This window comes from Grammomys surdaster, unplaced genomic scaffold (genome assembly GCF_004785775.1).
Source record: "Grammomys surdaster isolate TR1022 unplaced genomic scaffold, NIH_TR_1.0 205, whole genome shotgun sequence".
In the NCBI taxonomy this organism is placed as follows: domain Eukaryota; kingdom Metazoa; phylum Chordata; class Mammalia; order Rodentia; family Muridae; genus Grammomys; species Grammomys surdaster.
This window is the reverse complement of record NW_021604650.1, coordinates 2,864,223-2,885,463: the sequence shown is the minus strand read 5'-3', so window position 1 is coordinate 2,885,463 and position 21,241 is coordinate 2,864,223. Positions and strand designations below refer to the sequence as shown.

The 21,241-nt window shown below is 52.2% G+C and overlaps 3 protein-coding genes and 1 non-coding gene across 8 annotated transcripts; 3 read left to right on the top strand and 1 right to left on the bottom strand.

The window, feature by feature from the left end:
• Positions 1-2,977: 2,977 nt before the first annotated feature.
• On the bottom strand, positions 2,978-3,059 carry Trnas-gcu. Its single transcript has one exon. It is a non-coding gene; the product is annotated as a tRNA-Ser (tRNA).
• A 434-nt stretch (positions 3,060-3,493) lies between these two features.
• B4gat1 (beta-1,4-glucuronyltransferase 1) lies at positions 3,494-5,808 on the top strand. Its single transcript, XM_028771143.1, has 2 exons — positions 3,494-4,693; positions 4,959-5,808. The coding sequence occupies exons 1-2, from the start codon at positions 3,494-3,496 to the stop codon at positions 5,148-5,150; spliced, it is 1,392 nt and encodes a 463-aa protein (XP_028626976.1). The 3' UTR covers positions 5,151-5,808.
• A 237-nt stretch (positions 5,809-6,045) lies between these two features.
• Positions 6,046-14,805, top strand: Brms1 (BRMS1 transcriptional repressor and anoikis regulator). Of its 4 annotated transcripts, XM_028771190.1 has the most exons (11): positions 6,046-6,164; positions 7,368-7,507; positions 10,643-10,788; positions 10,897-10,987; positions 11,150-11,277; positions 11,418-11,497; positions 11,581-11,677; positions 12,215-12,307; positions 13,340-13,404; positions 13,846-13,885; positions 14,258-14,805. In XM_028771190.1, the coding sequence occupies exons 3-11, from the start codon at positions 10,650-10,652 to the stop codon at positions 14,263-14,265; spliced, it is 741 nt and encodes a 246-aa protein (XP_028627023.1). In that variant the 5' UTR covers positions 6,046-6,164; positions 7,368-7,507; positions 10,643-10,649; the 3' UTR covers positions 14,266-14,805. The 4 variants fall into 4 exon arrangements, with proteins under 4 accessions (XP_028627023.1, XP_028627022.1, XP_028627024.1 ...); XM_028771189.1 differs by lacking the exon at positions 7,368-7,507; XM_028771191.1 differs by lacking the exons at positions 6,046-6,164; positions 7,368-7,507 and adding an exon at positions 8,679-8,729.
• Positions 14,806-15,513: 708 nt separating this feature from the next.
• Positions 15,514-20,197, top strand: Rin1 (Ras and Rab interactor 1). 2 transcript variants are annotated; one of them, XM_028771216.1, is made up of 10 exons: positions 15,514-15,807; positions 15,952-16,132; positions 16,228-16,342; positions 16,432-16,504; positions 16,610-16,701; positions 16,825-17,565; positions 17,819-18,124; positions 18,449-18,580; positions 18,715-18,866; positions 19,653-20,197. In XM_028771216.1, exons 1-10 carry the CDS (start codon positions 15,653-15,655, stop codon positions 20,100-20,102), a joined length of 2,397 nt encoding a protein of 798 aa, XP_028627049.1. In that variant the 5' UTR covers positions 15,514-15,652; the 3' UTR covers positions 20,103-20,197. The 2 variants fall into 2 exon arrangements, with proteins under 2 accessions (XP_028627049.1, XP_028627050.1); XM_028771217.1 differs by having other exon boundaries at positions 15,685-15,807; positions 18,002-18,124.
• The last annotated feature ends 1,044 nt before the right edge of the window (positions 20,198-21,241 follow it).

Sequence of the window (21,241 nt, the reverse complement as noted above, 5' to 3'; positions counted from 1 at the left end):
TGTTTGTTTGTTTGGGTTGAGACAGGATTTCTCTATGTAGCCTTGGCTGTTCTGGCACTCACTCCTCCATGTGAGTTTTTAATCTTGGGGATTTTGCTACAGCCACAAAAAAATCAACTCGCACAGGAGTAGTTGTGAGGACTCAGGTGATTGGCTCGGGAGGGAGGGAAAGCGGACCTTGCTAGAAAAAAAATTGCCTTCATCTGTCTCAACACATCTGGGAACAATCTTAAGGGCTGAGGCCAAGCACAGCTCAGAAATCTCAGGAGGGAACTGCTCTGGTCAGGGCAGTTCTCTAAGACACTGGAAGGCACATCAATGCCCTGGCAGGTGTCTGGAGTAAGGGTCACAGTGGAATCGAACAAAAGCTCAAAGTCTGGCAGGAAAAATCTGGAAGGGATTTTTGTAGTGAACTGAAAAGCTCTTTCAGATTTCAAGAAATTTACCAAGCAGTGTGCATGCACCATGAGGTGCCTGTCCAGAACTTGCCTGAGAAGGTCCTGTGTCTTACCGGAGCAGGTCCTTAGAGCGGGGAGAGGTTATGGCAGAGTTGTAAGCAGCTTGGCTGATGCTGAAGACAAGCCTTAGCACAGAGCTAGAAGCCATGCTTCTTCTCTGGACAACGCTTACCATGGGAGTGTAAGCCATATCATCCAAACTTTAAAACAGAAATTGAGGTAGCCATGTCAGGCATGCCTGTAATCCCAGCAATGGAGATCACAAGGCAAGAGAATCGTGATGACGACAGCCTTGGGCTCCACACTAAGACTGAGGCCAGACGCTGTGGTGCACACCCTCATGCCAGGCACCCAGGAGGCAAACCGGAATCTCTGTGAGTTGGAAGCCAACCTGTTTTACCTAGTGAGTTCCAGGATCGCCAAGACTACATAGAGAGACCCTGTCTCAAAAACAAACCACCACCACCACTACCAACAACAACAACAACAAAAACCCCACACCCTCTATCTCAAAATCACAAACAATAAAATAATGATAATGGAGCATCCAGATGTGCTGGTGCATACCTATGATTCCAGCACTCCAGAGGTGGTGGCAGGAGGTTCTCAAGTTCAAGCTCATCCTGGACTACAATGTCAAGGTACTCTTTATTTTATTTTATTTTATTTTATTTTATTTTATTTTATTTTATTTTATTTTATTTTTTTGGTTTTTCGAGACAGGGTTTCTCTGTGTATCTTTGGCTGTCCTGGAACTCACTCTGTAGACCAGGCTGGCCTCGAACTCAGAAATCCGCCTGCCTCTGCCTCCCAAGTGCTGAGATTAAAGGCGTGCACCACCACTGCCCGGCAAGGTACTCTTTAAAATAAATAAATAAATAATAATAATAAAGCAGGGGTCGCCCAAAGGAGAGTAGAGCTGCCCCAGTGCCCGCTCCACCACACTCATTTCCCCCTTACTGTCACTGCTTCTCAGCCCACAAAAGCCACCAAAGGTTTCCTTCATATAAAGTATCTGTTTTAAAGTTCTAGTTTAATAGTATTTATTTTGTGAAATCTATTATTCTAAGAGTTCTGTTCGTGAAGAAAAAAGTGAAAAACAGGACTACTGAGCTATATATCAGTTAAAAAAAAAAAAGAGGGAGGGAAGATATGCCTCTCCCCACCCCCAGGGTTTCTCTGTGTAGCCCTGGCTGTCCTAGAACTAGTTCTATAGACCAGGACTCAAACTCAGAGATCTACCTGCCTCTGCCTCCTTAGTGCAAGCCCCACTACGGCCCAGTATAGGCTATTATTTTATTAATATTTTTTCCAGAGGGGAGGGGGTTTATTCAGGAGATAAGGATGAGGAGAGAGAGAGAGCAGAAAGGTAGAGGAGTAGAGAGGCCGGCCATGACCACCTGGAGAGAGGGGGGAGAGAAGGGGGGAAGGGCGAGGGGGACAGAGAGAAGCTAGAGGCAAGAGAGTAAGAGAGCTATTTTATTAATTATTGACGAGGTTATACAAAACAAAGCCTGGCAATGGATGGTGGCTCACACCTTTAAACCCTGGACTCGGGCACTGGGGAGGCAGAGGCAGGTGGATTTCTGACTGAGACCAGTCTGGTCTACAGAGTGAATGCCAAGACAGTCAGGGCTACATGGAGAAACTGTCTCGAAAAACTAAAACCAAATCAAACCAAAGTTCTCACAGTGCAGCAAGTCTGATTTATGAGCCCTGCATCTACAAAACCGGGGCTGAAAGTTCTGAACCTTCTCTCCTGACTCCTGTCTTCAGTGAAAAGGACCTGTGCTGTGTGTGCAGGGCTCCCTGTCCCGGGGCCTAACACAACCTTGGCAGAGAGCTGGTGCCCCTGTGTCAGTCTGTGAGATGGAGGTATCCTGAATGTTTAGGATCCGACAGCCTGTGAAAGCCTGCCACCCAACCAATCCAACCTTACCACTCTGTCTTCCCTAGTCTGCCACAGCACTGTGTTCTGCCCTCGGCATATCTCTTGACTTGGTTAAAAAGAAACTCAAGTATGTATTAAGTCAGTTGATGAAGCAGCGGAGATAACCGCCCTTCCCCCACACTTCTGCTAACGGTTCCCATTCATCCACAAACACTACGTGCCTTCAGTATATATAGCAGCTGCTGTGGGACTACTGTCTCAGTGCATGCAATGGGCCAAGGACTGTGTAAATAAGAAGTTTCCACCCTGGAGGGAGCGAGAGGAAACAGCAGTGATTTAAACTATCACACCCCTGCAGAGAAGATCAGGTGAAGTGTTGCTGGTCAAAAATTTTATAGTACTAGTCTTAGTGGCAACGACCCCTACGCTGTACCTAGGAGAAAAGAAAAGTGGAACTTCTATCAACACCATGCACGTTCTGAAAGCAGTAGTACAAACCCCCTGGAAACATGGGCTGTAGGCAAATCGTTTGGAGAAGAGAGTAGGACCCCGGGCTTTTTTCACTTCGCTGCTCACGACAGGCAGAACGTGGAAAATTAAGAAGTCTTCTCTTCCTATAAAACAGGACCGACGAGGATGGGATTCGAACCCACGCGTGCAAAGCACAATGGATTAGCAGTCCATCGCCTTAACCACTCGGCCACCTCGTCCCATACACGATGAACCTTTCCACATTCCTATATCTCCCATCTCTTGCGCACCTCCACGTTTTCATTCATGACTCTAGTACTTATCCGGAAAAGTTCAAAGGAAAAAATAGTAATAAAGATTTTTTTTTTAATTTCCTCTACGAAGGCTTTAACCGAGTACCGCGCCATCACGCCAGTGATGCAGCCAAGCTCTACCAGGGTTCTTTTCCCCGCGGCCCGGTGAGCGCACCCAAGTTTCAAGACGCACTAGGGCAGGGGGGAGGGTGTGAGTTCAGTTCGGCAGAGAGAGAAACGCGTCCAGGGGTCCCCGGCCGCGCGCAGACACCGCGGCTAGGTTCAGCGTTTGCAAAGCGCGCGCCGAACAAGCACTGCTGCAGTAGCTCCTCCTCTCTCACAGAGGGCGAGCTGGCACGAGCCCCCTTGGAGGCGAGCGGATGGTGGGCGGGGCTGCGCCTAGGGCTCGGCTGGCCTCGGCTGGCCTCGGCTGCGCTCGGGAGGCTGCGGTAAATCCGGGCTTGCGGTGGCTGGCAGAGGCTACGGCCCGGTGGTCCCTGCTCGCGCCGGGATCCCCGAGAGCCATGCAAATGTCCTACGCCATCCGATGCGCCTTCTACCAGCTGCTGCTGGCCGCGCTCATGTTGGTGGCAATGCTGCAGCTGCTCTACCTATCGCTGCTCTCTGGACTGCACGGCCAGGAGGAGCAGGAACAGTATTTCGAGTTCTTCCCGCCGTCTCCACGATCCGTAGACCAGGTAAAGTCTCAACTCCGCACCGCACTGGCCTCCGGCGGCGTTCTGGATGCCAGCGGCGATTATCGCGTCTACAGGGGTCTACTGAAGACCACCATGGACCCCAACGATGTCATCTTGGCCACGCATGCCAGTGTGGACAACCTACTGCACCTGTCCGGACTTCTGGAGCGCTGGGAGGGTCCACTGTCCGTTTCAGTGTTCGCGGCCACAAAAGAAGAGGCGCAGCTGGCCACGGTGCTGGCCTACGCGCTGAGCAGCCACTGCCCCGAGATGCGCGCCAGGGTCGCCATGCACCTCGTGTGCCCCTCGCGTTATGAGGCTGCTGTGCCCGACCCCCGGGAGCCTGGGGAGTTTGCCCTGCTGCGGTCCTGCCAAGAGGTCTTTGACAAGCTAGCCAGGGTGGCCCAGCCCGGGATTAATTATGCACTGGGGACCAACATCTCCTATCCCAATAACCTGTTAAGGAATCTGGCTCGAGAAGAGGCCAACTATGCCCTGGTGATTGATGTGGACATGGTGCCCAGCGAAGGGCTGTGGAGAGGCCTAAGAGAAATGTTGGATCAGAGTAACCACTGGGATGGCACAGCCCTGGTGGTGCCTGCGTTTGAAATCCGCCGATCCCGCCGGATGCCGATGAACAAGAACGAGCTAGTGCAGCTCTATCAGGTGGGCGAAGTACGGCCCTTTTATTATGGGCTGTGCACGCCTTGCCATGCGCCCACCAACTACTCCCGATGGGTCAACCTGCCAGAAGAGAGCTTGCTGAGACCTGCCTACGTGGTGCCCTGGAGGGACCCCTGGGAACCATTTTATGTGGCTGGAGGAAAGGTGCCCACATTTGATGAACGCTTTCGGCAGTATGGCTTCAATCGAATCAGCCAGGTACTTAAAAGGGAGAGGGAATGTGGGACTGGGACTGGAAGTGTGTCAGGGATGGCGTGGCCATTTGTAGATAGGAAGCAATGAAGCAAGAAGAAAGTGGTTGGATGGTGGAGAATTGAGGACGGTGGAGTGAAGCTTTAGGGATGATCATGTGGGCCCTGGGATATCATTAAGTTATTATGATTAAATGATTATGACTTCTGTCTGTTTCTCTCTTCCTCTCCCCTCCCTCCTCTCTCCCATCTCTTCCCCCACCTCTCTCCAGGCTTGTGAGCTGCACATGGCAGGGTTTACTTTTGAGGTGCTGAACGAAGGCTTTCTGGTTCACAAGGGATTCAAGGAAGCATTGAAATTCCATCCCCAAAAGGAGGCTGAAAACCAGCGCAATAAGGTCCTTTACCGCCAGTTCAAACAGGAGTTGAAGGCTAGGTACCCCAACTCTCCCCACCGATGCTGAGTCCTTTTCTTCCATGGTCTGAGAATTTTCAGCATCTGGATCCTCAGGCCTGACTGAGGTAAGAACATGCCTCCACTTTACAGAGATATCTGTGATTTTAGGACACTGGACTTGACTATGGGGTGCTGGGAGCAAGTCTCAGCTTTACCACTAACTAGCTGTGTGGCCTTGAGCAAATACTATTACTTCTCTGAGCCTCCATTACCCTGTCTGAAAAAAGGGAGGTGAAAATACCTACCTCACAGAACTGTTGGCTCAGATGACACGCTGTATGTGAAAACACCCTGTAAACTTCGTACAAATGTGAAGTATTATTAATATTGCTACAGTGTTATTATGATATTGTTCTTATTAACAATGGTGGGTGGATAGCGGCAGAGCAAAAAGTATGAATGGACTAGAGGTGAGAAGCTTGAATATTTAATAAAATGAGCCTTTTGGAAAGAAAGATGAAAACAGAATGTAATGCTCAGTACTGGGATAGAACGTAAGGTTCCTCGTTCTCTCATGCCTTCGCCCTCCGCCCTCTGAGATCCTGAAGGAGGAAAGGGTCTGTAGGCCCTGGGAATTAAAGTCCCAGATCTGTGCCCTCCAGTAGGTTGGGCTGCTCATTTGCCTTCCGATGACAGTGTGTAAATAAACGAGTGTTACACCCACAGCTGACTCGGTTACTCTCTTAAGCTGAGGGGTGGTGGGCTGGAGGATCGTGTTATACGGTTGTAGACCCAAGGACACAGACCACAATGCTAGAACAGGCTGAAGGCCTGGGATACTGTGGGCCGGTTGCTATGGAGACACGTCCGCCATATCCCGGCATGCCTGGACACCAGTAGTTCTATTGTAAGCTCCACAATGGGCGCCTCCTGATGACGCACACGGAAGCGTCGACACCTCCTGGAAAAAGAGGGACCTGCGCAACTCTGTCCCGGAGACCAACGGCGGCGGCGTTCACATCCTGGGTCCGACAGTTCTCTGGGAGTCTTGGACCTGAAGCCGGAGTCCCCAGTCCCTGCGGTGCGTATGGCCACGCCTGACGCTGGGTTGGGCTTCCCGGGTCGGAGCCAAAACAGAGACTTAACCAGCCCGCCTCGCGCGGTGGCCTGAGAGGAGCCCGCGGTTGAGGGAGGATCGGAGTTGGATACTCCCTTGCACCGCAGAATTTGTTCCGTGTCTGTAGGGAGGGGGTCTGCTTTCCCTGGAGGTTTGTTCTGGAGGTGCCTATACGTCTCTAAAGAGAAATTTCATGTACACCGCGCGCCTTACAGTGTACCTCTTCCACTCCCTGCAACCCTCAGCAATGGTATATCCTCTGTACCCGGGTTAAGGAGGGACGGTTGTGACTTCATTTAACGAAGTCAAGATCAGAGTCAGCTGGAGGAAGAAGATCGTTGAGTTCACCCTGCGTCTTAGAAAGTATATATACCACGGTGAAAAGGAATTGCCAGTGCGGGGGATCTGAGGCTTGAGAAGGGGACCAGTGAGGCTGTTTTGGAGATCTGGATTTTCCCAGCGGGAGGAAGTGCTACTAAACGCTCCTGCAGGCCCGGCACTATAATTACTTGAGTGGGTGTGGAAAGGAGCGTTGGTCACCGCTCCAAGTAGGGTTACCAAAAAAGTAAAAGCCAATTCCTGTAATGCAGAGGTTTATTTTGTTTACTTTGTGTTTAGAAATTTCCAATCATCAAGTGAGTTGGTACTGCACTAGGTGAATAGGACAGATTGCAGCTCCTGCTGATGAAACACCCACATTTTACTGGGTGGACAGAAATGAGAATGGAAGAATATGAGACAAAAAAATAAAAAAGCTTCCTGGGGGAGGGATATATGCCTACCTCACGGGGAAGACTTACAGAGCAGAGATGTAGAAATAACACCAGTGTGAACTAGAAGCTTCTACACCCAAGATGGTGTATTCTCTGAGGTGATCTGGCAGCATCAATCTCTCATGTCTCCTTCATTCTGAAAATACCTTCCACCCTAACTTTTGGATTTTCAATATACTCTACAGAGGTTTCTCCCCTTGCTTCCTTTGTTGACCTTGGGAATTCCAAAAAAGACCCCTTTTCACATTTCTGGCTGACTAGTCCGACTATACAAAGCCTAAACAACTTGCCATATGTAGGTAGCGGAGCCTGGGTCTAGTAGAAGCTTACATACCTATGTCCCCGGTTCTTTTTCTCACTTCTAGGTCTTTGTACTTGTTCTTCACTCTGACAGGAATGTTCCTCTCTTGTTGGCCTGGTCCTCACCTAGTCTGTCTCCCTCTGGAAGGTGTCACTGCTGCAGCAAGCTCCAGATCCTGTGTAGACACCTCTCCCATAGCACCTTAGTTTGACTCTCTTCACAGCATTATAAAGGTCTGTTTCTTTGCCTTCTCTCCCAGGAATTTGTCATTTCTTTGACACCAAAGACTGTGTCTGTCATAGCTATACTGTAATATCTGCTGCAATCCACAGAGGCTGCTGGCTCCTGGCAGATATTAGGCACTTAGTAAATACTAGATGACTAAGAAAAAGGGTAGGAGGAGGGGCTTAGCCTTGTTCAATGTTTCTGAAAGGTTACCTAAGGCAAGCACTGAAAACTGTTGGCGTTTGCTACAAGGAAGTTGATGTGCATATAATTCTGTGCACTTGGTTTCAGTGTGAGTGTTGGGTATCCAAACACTGAAAGAGGAGTGAAAGTCAGACTAGCAAGTGTGCACAGGGCCCAGAGAGCTGTAGGAAATTAAGTAAGCTGGGCCAAGTTTCCTATTTCTGCATCCATTCTTTTACCTACTTACTTATTTGGAATAAATAAGCTTTTGACAACAGCCTCACCAGCTGTGGCTGGCCTGAAACGAACTGTGTATCAGAGCTGGGCTTGAATTTGTAGTAATCCTCCTGCCTCTGAGAGCTAAGATAACTTGCCTACACCACCACACCTGGTTTTATTTTTCGTGTTTGTTTTTTTTCCAGAGGGGTCTAGTCCAGGTGCCTCTTCAGGCAGCAATTCTACCACTGAACTATATTCCTAGACATACTGTTTTTGCTTTTGTTTTAAGACAGGGCATCACTATCTAACCCAAAATGGCCTGGAACTTGCAGACCTGCACCAGTGTGTGGAGGGTTGGGATTGTGCGTATGAACCTCATCAGCTCTCTCTGCTTTTTAATTTTTTTCCTGTCCAGTACTGGGAATTAAGTCCAAGACCTCATGCTAGAAACATTCTCAGACTTCTCTGTTCCCCACTCCCCCCTCCACCCCCCACCCCACAACAGTATTTCTCTTTGTAACTCTGGCTGCCCTGGAATTTACTGTGTAGTCTGGCCTTGAACTCAGAGATCCACTGCCTCTGCCTCCCAAGTGCTGGGATTAAATGCATGCACCACTACCACCTGGCTTAAATCTTTTTAGATTTATTTATTTTATGCATATGAGAACACTATAGCTGTCTTCAGATATACCGGAAGAGGACACTGGATCCCATTACAGATGGTTCCACCATGTAGTTGCTGGAAATTAAATTCAGGACTTCTGGAAAAGAATTCAGTGCTCTTAACCACCGAGCCATCTCTTCAGCCCCTTCTGTTTTTCCTTAATGGTAAGAAAAACATGAGCACATCTGAACTTCCACATAGGAAGGTGCTTCCTGTTCACATCCTTCGGAATGCTAGGGGCTTAAGATATTGCTTAGTGGTAGTTAAGCCTCAGCATTCATGACAACCTGAGTTCAATCCTTAGTCCTTCACCAAAACAAAATAAAAACCTGAGTCAGGCCAGGCAGTGGTGGTGCACACCTTTAATCTCAGCACTTGGGAAGCAGAGGTAGGCGGATTTCTGAGTTCAAGGCCAGCCTGGTCTAGAGTGAGTTCCAGGACAGCCAGGGCTACACAGAGAAACCCTGTCTCAAAAAACCAAAACCAAATAAACAAACAAAAAACCCTGAGATGGGGTCATTTATGCAGAAGGGGATTTAACTGAGTGGAGAGAGCAAGCCTGTAATCCTGTGGCCAGCTTGGCCAAATTAGACCAATTCTCAGAAAGGATTGTGAACGTTGATAAATGCTAGCTTTTCCAGAATGCTTAAGAATTTGAGTTTAGCCGGGCGATAGTGGCTCACCCCTTTAATCCCAGCACTTGAGAGGCAGAGGCAGGTGGATTCCTGAATTTGAGGCCAGCCTGGTCTACAGAGTGAGTTCCAGGACAGCCAGGGTGACACAGAGAAACTGTATCTCGAAAAACCAAAAAAGAAAGAAAGAAAGAAAGAATCTGAGTTTAGCTGAGCAGTAATGATGCATTCCTCTAACCACAGCATTCAGGAGGCAGATCTCTGTGAGTATAAGGCCAGCCCGGTCTACAAAGGAATTTCAGGTCAGCCAAGGCTACCTAGAGAAACCCTGTCTTGGAAAAACAAGAACTAAAAAAAAAAAAAAAAAACCCAACCAAACAAAAAAGAATCTGTTTACTCCCCAGTATCAGAAATTTTCCCAGTGGATGTTGATGTTCATAGAGAAATGGTTCAATGGTTAAGGCACTGGCTGCTCTCCCCGAGACTCAGGTTCCATTCTCAGCCCCAACATGGCAGCTCACAACCATCTGTAATTCCAGTTCTCAGAGATCTGATACTTCCTTTGCAGGCACTGCACACACATGGTGCAAAGACACAAGTGCAGGCAAAACTCATACACATAATGTAAAAATTATATTTCTCAGAGTCCTAGGGGCTGGGAAGACAAGGTTGAGGAGCCTGTGTCTAACAAGAGCCTTCTGGCTAGAGCACCTCATTTAAGAAGGCAGAGGGGACTTATATCTTATGAGGAACCCTCTGCCAATCAAGGCCATTAGTACACTTGAAGGCAACCTCATCGTCTTCCAAATGGTTTAGCAGAGAAAAGCAACTGCCACCAGTGTTAAGTCCAAGAATCCACATGGTAGAAGGAGAGAACTGACTCATACAATGTCCTCAGACCTCCAGATATGCTCTATGGTCTGTGTCTGAGTGTGTGTATTAAATGAATAACAGAAAACCCTGAAGGTCTCATCTTTAAACACTTGCACATAAAGCTTCTGATATGGGTTATTTGAAAGAAAGACTGAAGATTCATGAGGAGAAGGAAACACTGAGAACTGAAGAGGCAGCGACAGGATTTGATCTAGAACACAGGAAAAGGCCAGAGCAGGTAGGAGTAAGAACTGGCCATTCAGAGAGGTAAAGCGGTTGGGCTTAGAGTTCAAGTTGAGTCTTTGAAGGGTCTCATCAGGCAGAGCCAGTCAGAAGCTTGGGTCCAGTCCCATCAGCAGGGGGAACCTTTCCCATTGTGACTCAGAGCTTTGGTCAGCATTCCCATGCATCCCAGAATTCTGTAAGAGGAGGAGATTCCATCAAATACGTGTTCAGTGTGGTGACACTAGTCACTTCCCCTATCTCGTTCGAGGTTTGTGTTTGGTCAGCTCCCTGTTTGGCTGCTGCGATCGTGGACGGTGGCTAGTAATGGCCCATACTCCCTCTCCCAGAGCCCAGATGCCCATCCAACCTTCAGGCAAAGAGACGGAAGAGATGGAGGCAGAAGGCGATTCAGCAGCTGAGATGAATGGGGAGGCAGATGAGAGTGAGGAAGAACGGAGCGGCAGCCAGACTGAGTCAGAGGAGGAGAGCTCAGGTGAGCCTCTTTCTGGAGGAGCCTCTCTCTCCCTCCCTACACTCCCCCCCAACCCCCTGAGCACCAGCAGCCCCTGCAGAACCAGTCCTAATTGCCCTCTCGCCTCAGAGATGGACGACGAGGACTACGAGCGGCGCCGCAGTGAGTGTGTCAGTGAGATGCTGGACCTGGAAAAGCAGTTCTCGGAGCTGAAGGAGAAGTGAGCAGGGAGTGTTGGGGCCTTTGTGCAGCGCGGGTGCCGGTGCCGTGGTGATGAGCAGCCAGCAGGGCACAGAGGAACAGGTGTTTGGCAGGCACTTGCCTGAGAGGACAAGTGACCACTGAAGAAGCCAGTGATACACAGCTCCCTTTTCACCTCCAGGTTGTTCAGGGAACGGCTGAGCCAGCTACGCTTACGACTGGAGGAAGTGGGGGCTGAGAGAGCCCCAGAATACACAGAACCTCTTGGAGGACTGCAGCAGAGCCTAAAGATCCGTATTCAGGTGGCAGGTCTGCAGCACCCTGTGCTCCCAAACCAGCTCTCTGTCACTTTCCACTTTGCCCCTGCCCTGGTCACCCTATTCTTGTGGTTCACCCTTTAGGGGACACTAGGGCCTCTGGCTAAACAGAGCTCCTCTTCCCCTTTGCAGGGATCTACAAGGGCTTCTGTCTGGATGTGATCAGGAATAAGTATGAGTGTGAACTCCAGGGAGCCAAACAACACCTGGAGGTGAGCCAGTGTGGGCCCCGTGGGAAGGCGGGTGAGACTGAGGTCTAGCAGTTCCCCTGGCTCAGTGGCTTTCCCCCTCCCAGAGCGAGAAGCTGCTGCTGTATGACACACTGCTTGGGGAGCTGCAGGAGCGGATCCAGAGGCTGGAGGAGGACCGGCAGAGCCTGGACATCAGCTCTGGTGAGGGAGGGCCCAGTCCTGAAGTGCCCTGCTCTTTTTCTGGACCTCAGTGTCCTAGGCTGCACAAGGGGAGTCAAACAGCCCACTTCTTGGGGTCAGGAAAGGGTCTAGCTCAGTATTCCACGTATGGTGGGGGCTCATGCAGAGTGGGTCCCTTGCCTCCCCCTGTTCAGAATTGGGGTACCCAACCGACACATGGATGCATTAAAAAAAAACACACACACACACACACAAAAAAAACCATAGTCCTCTCCGTGGTAATGGCATCTGCGTTCACATGGGGTCTGGAAATTTCCTTCATCCCCTGTATTCAAAATAAGTGGTAAACCTAAGGCTAGAGCGAGAAAAGGGCAGTGGTCTTCTCCCAGGCTGCACCAGTGTGTCAAGAGGCTGCCAGCCTCAACCAAGGTTGGGACTACTGTCCTGGTGGTGATGGGGAAAGGAGGGGAGGCCAGGCTGCCCATGGTAGAGCACAGGGGTGGTGGGAATTGGCTGTGGGTTACTGTCCTGACCCTGACTCTGAGTCTCTGGGCACAGAGTGGTGGGACGACAAACTACATAGTAGGGGCAGCTCGAAGACCTGGGACTCGGTGCCACCCAGCAAGAGGAAGAAGGCACCGCTCGTTTCTGGTATCCTTCCACTCATGGTTGCCTGACACTGGGCAGGATGGGGCAGGCCCTGGACTCAGGGAGGTTAGAAAGATCATGTGGGACAGAGTCAATGCTTTCTTCTGCATTCTAGGTCCTCCTGAGTTCCGTAGTCCCCAGAGAAACAGAAAGCTCAGCTCACTGACTCCTAGTAATTTCCTGAGGAAAGATCAGCCTTTGAAAGCCCTCTGGCAGCTTCCCCTCATTGTCCTGGTGTAGGCCTCATGCTGTCTCAGTCATTCCTACCCAGGCCTTGCTCATCCCCTCTGCCCCTATTACCTGTCTACTCTGCGGTATCATGTCAGGTGCTATCTCCTCTGAAGTCTCTCCTAATCCATATCTCCCACCCCTCCCCCTATGCATATGGTTCTCTTCTGTATTGAGCATCCTAAAGGGACTTACTGTCTTTGACCCTCCTGTGCTGCACAGCATAGCACTGAGCTGAGGTCTTCAGTAACTATAGTGTCAGCCCTGGGACCACCTCAGGATAGAGGCGGAAGACTTTGTTTGTTTGTTTTGTTTTTCTTTTTCTTTTTTTTTTTTTTTTTTGAGACAGGGTTTCTCTGTGTAGCCCTGGCTGTCCTGGAACTCAGTCTGTAGACCAGGCTGGCCTCGAACTCAGAAATCCGCCTGCCTCTGCCTCCCAAGTGCTGGGATTAAAGGCGTGCGCCACCACCGGCCCGGCTAGGAAGACATTATTGAACCATTGTAGGTAAAGGTGGATTTCAGATACAGAGCTCAGACAGTGTTACCAGGAGAGAAGAGGCCAAGATCTATCTTTAGGTGAGGAAGGGCCCAGTAAGCCAGTTACTGACAGCCAGTAACTGTTGGTAACAGGTGCAGAGTCCCTCAGGAGGCAGAGGCAGGTGAATCTCTGTGAGTTCCAGGCCAGCCAGAACCACAAAGACCATGTCTCAAAAAAAAAGAGGCTCTTAGCTCTCCCAAGCTGTGGGTTCGGTGAAGCCTTGTTGCATTTCCCCCTGTGGCTGTCCTGCTTCCTTGACCCTTGAGTAGGCCCGTACATTGTATACATGCTGCAGGAGATTGACATCCTGGAAGACTGGACGGCCATCAAAAAAGTAGGTCCACTGCTGCCTGCTTACCCTACCCTGCTTTGCCACCCATCCCTCTGCTCCCTCCAACCCCATCCTCCCTGGTCCCAACTCCCTCCCCCGGCCCCCATGCCAGCTCTGGTACCTGAGATGCCCAGGGAGTTTTCTGCTAGCTCCACGCAGCATCTGTCTCAGCCCAGGTGTGCTGACGCTGTGGCAGCTTGTACTCCTCCTGTCTAGAGACTGACCTGAGGAAGGATGTTGGTGTCAGCCCTTGCCCTAGGAGGGCTGGAAGGAGAAGGGTGGCTGCTGGGCTGGCCTCCAAGCGGAGACACCTTGGTGCTTGGTGTAGAAAAATTTTTTATACTTCATGCAACTTGACTTAGAGCAGCTTTCATCCTGGACTGTGGGGGGCAGTATCAGCAAGCTAAAATGGACTCTAAAGGACCCTTTCTTCTCTCCACCCAGGCCAGGGCAGCAGTGTCCCCTCAGAAGAGAAAAGCAGATGGTAAGAATCACAGCCATGGACCTGTCAGAATTGGTAGCCTGATCTCACTTTGAGGGTTTTGTGGGAGTTTGAGGAATAGGAGCCAGGTTGGAGAGGCTCTTGGCTGAGGGAGCAAGGACATGGGAGGTGGGAAGGTCGGCTTGGGGTAGCTCAGTGCTCGTGTACCTGCCCAGCATGGGCAAGAACCAGGTCCCAAGCTCAACACCATAAGAAGGTAAAAGTGCCTGGAGCCCCCAGGAAGGTGGGTCAGAGAGGGCAGGAAGGAGAAACACTATGGATGAGGGGACTATGGCACCTCCCTCAGTGCCTTCAGGAAGTGGTGGTCCCTTTGGTTCAACTTCATTTCAGCAGTTTTCCTGTATACCCTACTAGGACCCTGACCATGCATTTACACCCAGATGGTCCTAGGAACAGCTGGTACCGCACACAGGATTAACATTTCTCTGCAAAGGCAGGGGGTTGCCTACTAGCTCTCCGGTGTTACTGCTGTCCCCTGACCCTCTGCCACCACTGGCCCGGACTCCTCTGCTCTCACTGGGATCTGTATAACCGTGGCCCTGAAGCTGACCTGGTCAAGCAAGACTGTTGTCTCCATCCCTGACCAGCCCACCCCCTCCCTAGTCTCCATCTCTGACCAGCCCACTCCCTTCCTAAGAGTAACTTCCTCAGTGTTCCCCACAAAGAAGACAGGGCTCATCCAGAGTCAAAGCAGCAACCCTCCTGACTTTCAACCCTGGCCCTCAGCCTCTGAGCCAGGAGCCAGGCCCAACCACAGGAGGAATTCTCCATCAGAGACATGTTGGGTCTTGCCATCCTAACTGCTGCTGGGGATGACGGCTTCCTGGGCTTTCTCAGGGCAATTCCTGGTGTCTGCCTCTCAGATTCCAAAGACTGGAATAAAATTTAACCTGGGACCTCAATGTGACTGATGTGTGGCTGCTGTATCTTACATGGGAATCAAGGCTTTTGTGGGGAGCACCTAAGACTTGTTTAGGGTCCCTGTAGTTTGGGACATTGTGACTTAGAGAAAAGCCTGTGGAGGGAAGTTGCAGAGCAGGAAGCTACACATGGCACAGGCAAACAGGTGAAGCACATGGCCTTGGGTGGTGAAGGGGCTTTTGGACATGCCTGGAGGCCAGGTCATGTCTGCACCTGCCCCAGACACTTGGCAGATTGGCAAGGCAGGCTAGCTAGCAGGGCCTGTGTGTGGGAGGCAGCAAGCAGCAGCACCATGTGCTATCGACCTCACAGCCACACTCCCCCTCTGGTGAACAGTAAGTGTCAGAACCACCCCCAGAACCTCGGTTAAGCAGAGAGCTTAGTTTCCATGGAGACACAGCATCCTTTCTCCATAGCAACGGAAAATCACAAAACCTAAGTTAGGTTCAGGAATGAGTCATCTGCAACCAGTAGGGGGTGCTCTCCCACAATGCTGACCTCCCCTGCAAGGCTGGAGTAGATGAGCCAGTGACCACAGACTTCTTAAGGTGACCCAGAGGTGTGGCTTGGGCCTATGGGAACTTGGCCGGTCCGCTTAACCTCTCCCTACCCCACTGCATAGTGTGAAGAGGCTGCAGAAGGTGCTGTGTGGTCTTCCCACAGCTGGGGCCCTGATAATGACACTAGCATGGAGGGCTCCTCTGCCATTCAAGACTGGACCAAGAATAGAAGAGGTGGACACTAGCTACATGGAGTGGACATACAAGAGTTAACTGGTGGGGTGTGACAGGGCGAACCGCCTTCAGGAAGTGTTACTCACCGCCAGGAATGTGCACGCCTGTGCCTTGGGGGTTGGATTCTCTTCCTGAGTCCCAGGAGAAGCCGAAGAAGCTCTCAGCCATGGAAGACCCTGGTGAGACCGGAGCACACCCTCTGGGAGCCACCAGCTTGAACTTTGTACCTGGGTACCAACAGAAAGAAAAGTTAGTAAAGTTGGGGGACCAGCCAGGTTCAGGGGGTGAGGGCAGTTGCAGGAGGAGCCGACAAGGACAGGACAGATGGGAAGCCCAGAATGGGAAGAGGTGTTCACCCCAGACCCCTGCTGAGGTCTGGGTGTCTTCCCCCAGGCCATCTCCAGACCCATTGTATGACACACCTGATGCCAGAGGGGTACAGGCAGGCGGGTCCCAACAACCAGCACGTACTGTGAGCCTGCGGGAGCGGCTGCTGATCACCCGGCCTGTGTGGTTACAGCTGCGGGCCAACGCTGCAGCCGCGCTACACGTGCTGAGGACAGAGCCTCCAGGGGTGAGTCTCTCCCTTAAGGTCCAGCCCCACCAAGGATGGGAGGGAACGGGCCTGGATATGGAGGTCCTGAGCCTTCTCATCTTGTTCACTCACAGACCTTCCTGGTGCGGAAATCTAACACTCGTCAGTGCCAGGCTCTGTGTGTGCGGCTGCCAGAAGCTAGTGGCCCGTCTTTTGTCTCCAGCCACTATATCCAAGAGAGTCCTGGCGGTGAGGAGGGTAGTCTGGAGGGAAGGGGCTGGAAGACAGGCAGGGGAGGGAGGTCCTCAGAGGACAGCCTCACTTCCAATGTCTCTCAGGCATCTCTTTGGAGGGCTCAGAGCTCATGTTCCCGGACCTGGTCCAGCTCATCTGTGCATATTGCCATACCAGGTGAGTTTGCCTGCAGGGCGCCTGGTGACCCCCTGGGCCTGCCTCCCAGGGCTGCCCACCCTCTGAGCACCACTCACTCTTGACTGCTCCTTGCTCTGACCTTAGAGACATCCTTCTCCTCCCTCTCCGACTCCCCAGAGCCATTCATCAGGCAGCCACCCACAAAGAGCTGGAGGCCATCTCCCATCTGGGCATGGGTAAGCGTTCCCTGCAGCCTGTTTCATAGAGACCAAATGGGGGAAAATAGAGCAACCAAGACTTTTCTCTTTGGGCACCCTCCAGAGCCAGCTCTGAGGCCCCCATTGGTTTCTGATTGCTAGAGTTCTGGAGTTCCTCTCTCAACACCAAGAACCAACAGAGGCTTTCAGAAGCCACACCAATACCCCGGCTGAAGGCTCGCTCCCCTCAAGAGCTGGATCAGGGCACTGGTGCTGCCCTCTGCTTCTTTAATCCCCTCTTCCCAGGGGATCTGGGCCCCACCAAACGTGAGAAATTCAAGAGGAGTTTCAAAGTGCGGGTGTCCACAGAGACCTCCAGCCCTCTGTCTCCACCTGCTGTGCCGCCTCCTCCAGTCCCGGTACTGCCAGGGACATCTTCCAGCCAAACGGAAAGACTGCCCCCTCGACAGCTGTTGCAGAGGGAGAGCTCAGCGGGGTATCGTGTGCCAGGAAATGCTGCTGGCCCTAGTCTTCCTCCCCTACCTTCACTTCAGGAGGTGGACTGCTGCTCCCCCAGCAGCTCAGAGGAGGAAGGTTCTTCAGGAAGCCCCACAACCTCCCCACGCCTAAGCCGCCCAAGGCACCGGCGGCCTCTGCTTCGGTCCATGAGTTCTGCTTTCTGCTCTCTGCTAGCACCGGAGAGGCAGGTGGGCCGGGCAGCCACAATGCTAATGCAAAACCGATACACAGCTGTGGGTCAGCTAGTGCAGGACCTACTGACCCAGGTTCGGGCTGGTCCCGAGCCCCGGGAGTTGCAGGGCATCCGCCAGGCCCTGAGTCGGGCCCGAGCCATGCTGAGCGCAGAGCTGGGTCCTGAGAAGCTGCTACCACCGGAGCGGCTGGGTAAGGCCCAAGCCCTGGTCCCCACAGGTTCATGTCCCTGGCTCTCCATCCTCCCTTGTCCTCTCTCCTTGTCTTGGGAGCCTAATGACGTTCTGCTGCTTTTCCCTGTGCCCCACCCCCACCCCTTTTCTTATTACTGTTGCACTGATATTCCCCTCCCCTTCCCCACCTTTCTCCCTACCTCCTGTCTTGGTCAGGGTCTCCTGCTCTTCCAGGCTTCTTTCCCCTGACTACAGCTATTCTTCTCTGGCAGAATTGGTCCTGGAGAAGTCCCTGCATCGCTCTGTTCTCAAGCCTCTTCGACCCATTCTAGCTGCCCGCCTGCGGCGCCGGCTTTCCACAGACGGTTCCCTTGGCCGCCTAGCTGAGGGCTTCCGCCTGGCCCGGACCCAGGGGCCTGGAGCCTTCGGGTCCAATCTGAACCTTTCTTCCCCAGTGGAGACAGAACAGGTGCGCCAGAAGCTGCTTCAGCTTCTTCGTGCCTACTCACCTAGTGCCCAGGTCAAGTGGCTCCTGCAGGCCTGCAAGTTGCTATACACAGCCCTGAAAACCCAGGCAGGTATGACCCCACCACTACAACCTTCCCCTGCTCCACTTTCTGAGTAGAGGCTATGCACCACCCACCACCAAGGGAGCCGGTCTCAGAACCCCAGAACTGCAAACAGGATAGAAGGATCCAATTGTCTATGCCAGTAACTCTAGAGAACATTGTCTTTCTTCCCTGTGACCTTCCCTGAGGTTGCTATGATGGTCCTGGTCTGTTACCTAGTTACCTAGGGGTCTAGCAGGCAGAGGGGAGGGGTCACTGTCTAGCATGAAGATTGGACCCTAGCCTTTGGGCCTCTGAGGAGGCTGGAACTTCCTTCTTCCCATGTCGCCACAGGGGAGGATGCAGGCGCTGATGAGTTCCTGCCTCTGCTGAGCCTTGTTTTGGCCCAGTGCGACCTTCCTGACCTCCTGTTAGAAGCTGAGTACATGTCAGAGCTACTAGAACCCACCCTGCTCACTGGAGAGGGTAAGAGTTTCCTCACTTCCTGTCTGGGTGAAACTGGGGCTTCTTAGCGGCTAATAGGTCCTTAGTAAACAAGGAAGGGAAGGCAGGACACCCTACCCCAGCCTGAGCTGCATTCTTTGTATCCTGTGTTCCAGGCGGCTACTACCTGACCAGCCTCTCAGCCAGCCTGGCCTTGTTGGGTGGCCTAAGCCAGGCCCGCACACTGCCACTCAGCCCCACACAGGAGCTCCAGCGCTCTCTGGCCCTCTGGGAACAGCGCCGCCTGCCGGCCACCCACAGCTTCCAGGTAAAGAGCCCTTCCCCATATTGGCCATGCTCAAAGGGACTCTGAGATTACCCAGCACAGTTCCTCTAGCCCTGCATCACCCTACAATAGAGATAAAGGCCCATCTGAGTATCAGAGCAGCCCTTCAAGAGGATGTAATCCATGGGACAGACACTGGACTGTGAGTTTCAGGGCAACCTCCTTGAATCCACAAAGAAACTCTGCAGAGGCAGGCCATTGTTTTACAGATGAGGAAATAGAAACTGATGTCAGATTGACAGCTAGCTCCTGGCCCCTAGCACCAGCTAAAGTTCTCCCTTCCTTGTCCTTGAGCTTCAGTCTGTGCTCCCGTTTGGACCTTGGCCAGGGTGTATCAGCCTTGACCTTCTCAGTTTTGTTTGTGAATCCAGTTTGTAGCCAGATCCTAGATTCATTCCAGCTCTATCACTTTTTGTCTGTGCCTTGGTTTTCTCATCTCTAAAATGGGCACATGAGTTGCCCTGAAGGGTAGATGCCCTGGTGAGCTATGGAGGAATAGTTCTAGGTAGGTAGCCCCAGGAACAGTTATGGAGAGAGCCCAGCACACAGTAGACTCTCCTCATGGATCCTCATAGCCTTGTGCCTATACCACTACCCCAAACACATTTCTCCCTGCCCCAGTGTCCCCCTTGGAGCCCACAAGTCAGCTAGGTCTACTGTGGATATGTACCACCCCACTCTATCATTGCACTGCTTCAGCCTGTCCCTTGTGCTTTGGGGGTGACAACCAAACAGAGCTGAGGACTTGTTCTTGCTTTCTGCACACAGCACCTCCTCCGAGTAGCCTACCAGGACCCCAGCACAGGTTGCACCTCCAAGACCCTGGCTCTGCCCCCAGGATCTTCAATTGCCACCCTGAGCCAACTCTGTGCCACCAAGTTCCGAGTGACCCAGCCGGATGCATTTGGCCTCTTCCTCTACAAGGACCAGGGCTACCATCGCCTGCCCCCTGAAGCCCTGGCCCATGGGCTTCCTGCAACTGGCTACCTCATCTATCGCCGGGCAGAGCGCCCTGAGACCCAGGGAGCTACAACAGAGAAGGCAAAGGCAGGCAGTGAGAGAGCAGAGGCAGGAGTATGGCAGGAGGAAAAAGGGGGTCTAAATGGTGAAGGGAAACCTGAGATAGCTGTTGACCAAGAAGGCAAGGGTGAGGCCAGAGGACGTCATGTACAGCCAGAGGATCAAAAGGTAGAGGGAAGCCAGGCTTTGGAAGAGTAGCTAGGAAGAGCCAAAAGGGTTACCTGGGCCTCCAGGAGCCTCTAAGTCCACTCTGGCCGGCTGCCGAGCTTTCTTTACCACCCACACACTCTGTGGTGTCTGCCACCACCTCTAGCCGATCTTCATGAGTCACCTGCTAGGGAACAGGGAGCTGGCCGTACAGACAAGGGTGACGTTGAGGGAGTCGGGAGGCTGCTAGACCCTGTGTTCAAGGCCCCTGGCTTCTGTCTGCCCCATAGCCCACAGGAATAAATGTGTCTGGTAAGGGGGAAATCCACCTGGTAGCCAACTTCTGGCAGAGAGGGAGGGCAGTCCCGGCTATTGTGCCTCTCCCACTGCCCATGGGCACAGGCAGGGTTACTGGAGCGTCGAGACCCTGTGCAACTCCAATCTCTCCTAGTTTCAGGGGTCAGGGAATCAGCAGAATGGCAGCCAGGCTCCCCAAACTAACAGCTCTTCCCAGACATAGCGTCTGGTATATAAAGAAGGGATATGACTACAGTTCTGCAGGGTTCCTGGAGGGACCCAGGGCCTACATAGATGGTTGGAGGCTCAGCTTAGGGTGGGGAAAGAGAAGAAAGAATGAGTGTTTGTAGCCATGGCAGCCGGTAGGGTGCCTCTAACAGGCAGTCCCCTCGCCTGTGTCTTCTTCCTCAGTCAGTTTAGACATGGTTGTTGTCCTGGAGGTCAGGCCACAGGAGAGAAAGCATCTATGCTCCAGTCTTTATTCAAGATCAGAAATCTGCGGAGGCACTTAAGTGTTTCTGGGAAACTGGACCCTGAGAAATAATGCACACTAGCAGGATGAGAAGCTTCCAGAACAAAGAGAGGTGCTCCACAAACATTGCCTTTGTACCTGCTTCTTGGGCCCTTACTAAACCTTGATAATGAGGCATGGTGTAGCTTGTAGGCCCGACTATAATTCAGGTCTGGTAATTCCCAAGATGTCCGGCAAACTAGCCCTCCAGGCCAGGGCAACCAGCCCCAGAGGGAAGCCCACTGCAAATCTGAGCAGAGAAAACTACCCACCAATAGCCACAAGAGGGCGTATACAGCCCATGAAGCTGCCTGAGGGTCACCCATCCCCTTTGCCTCCACCCCCACCCCGCCCCATCGGTGGGAGGGCTGGGGCTAAGGAG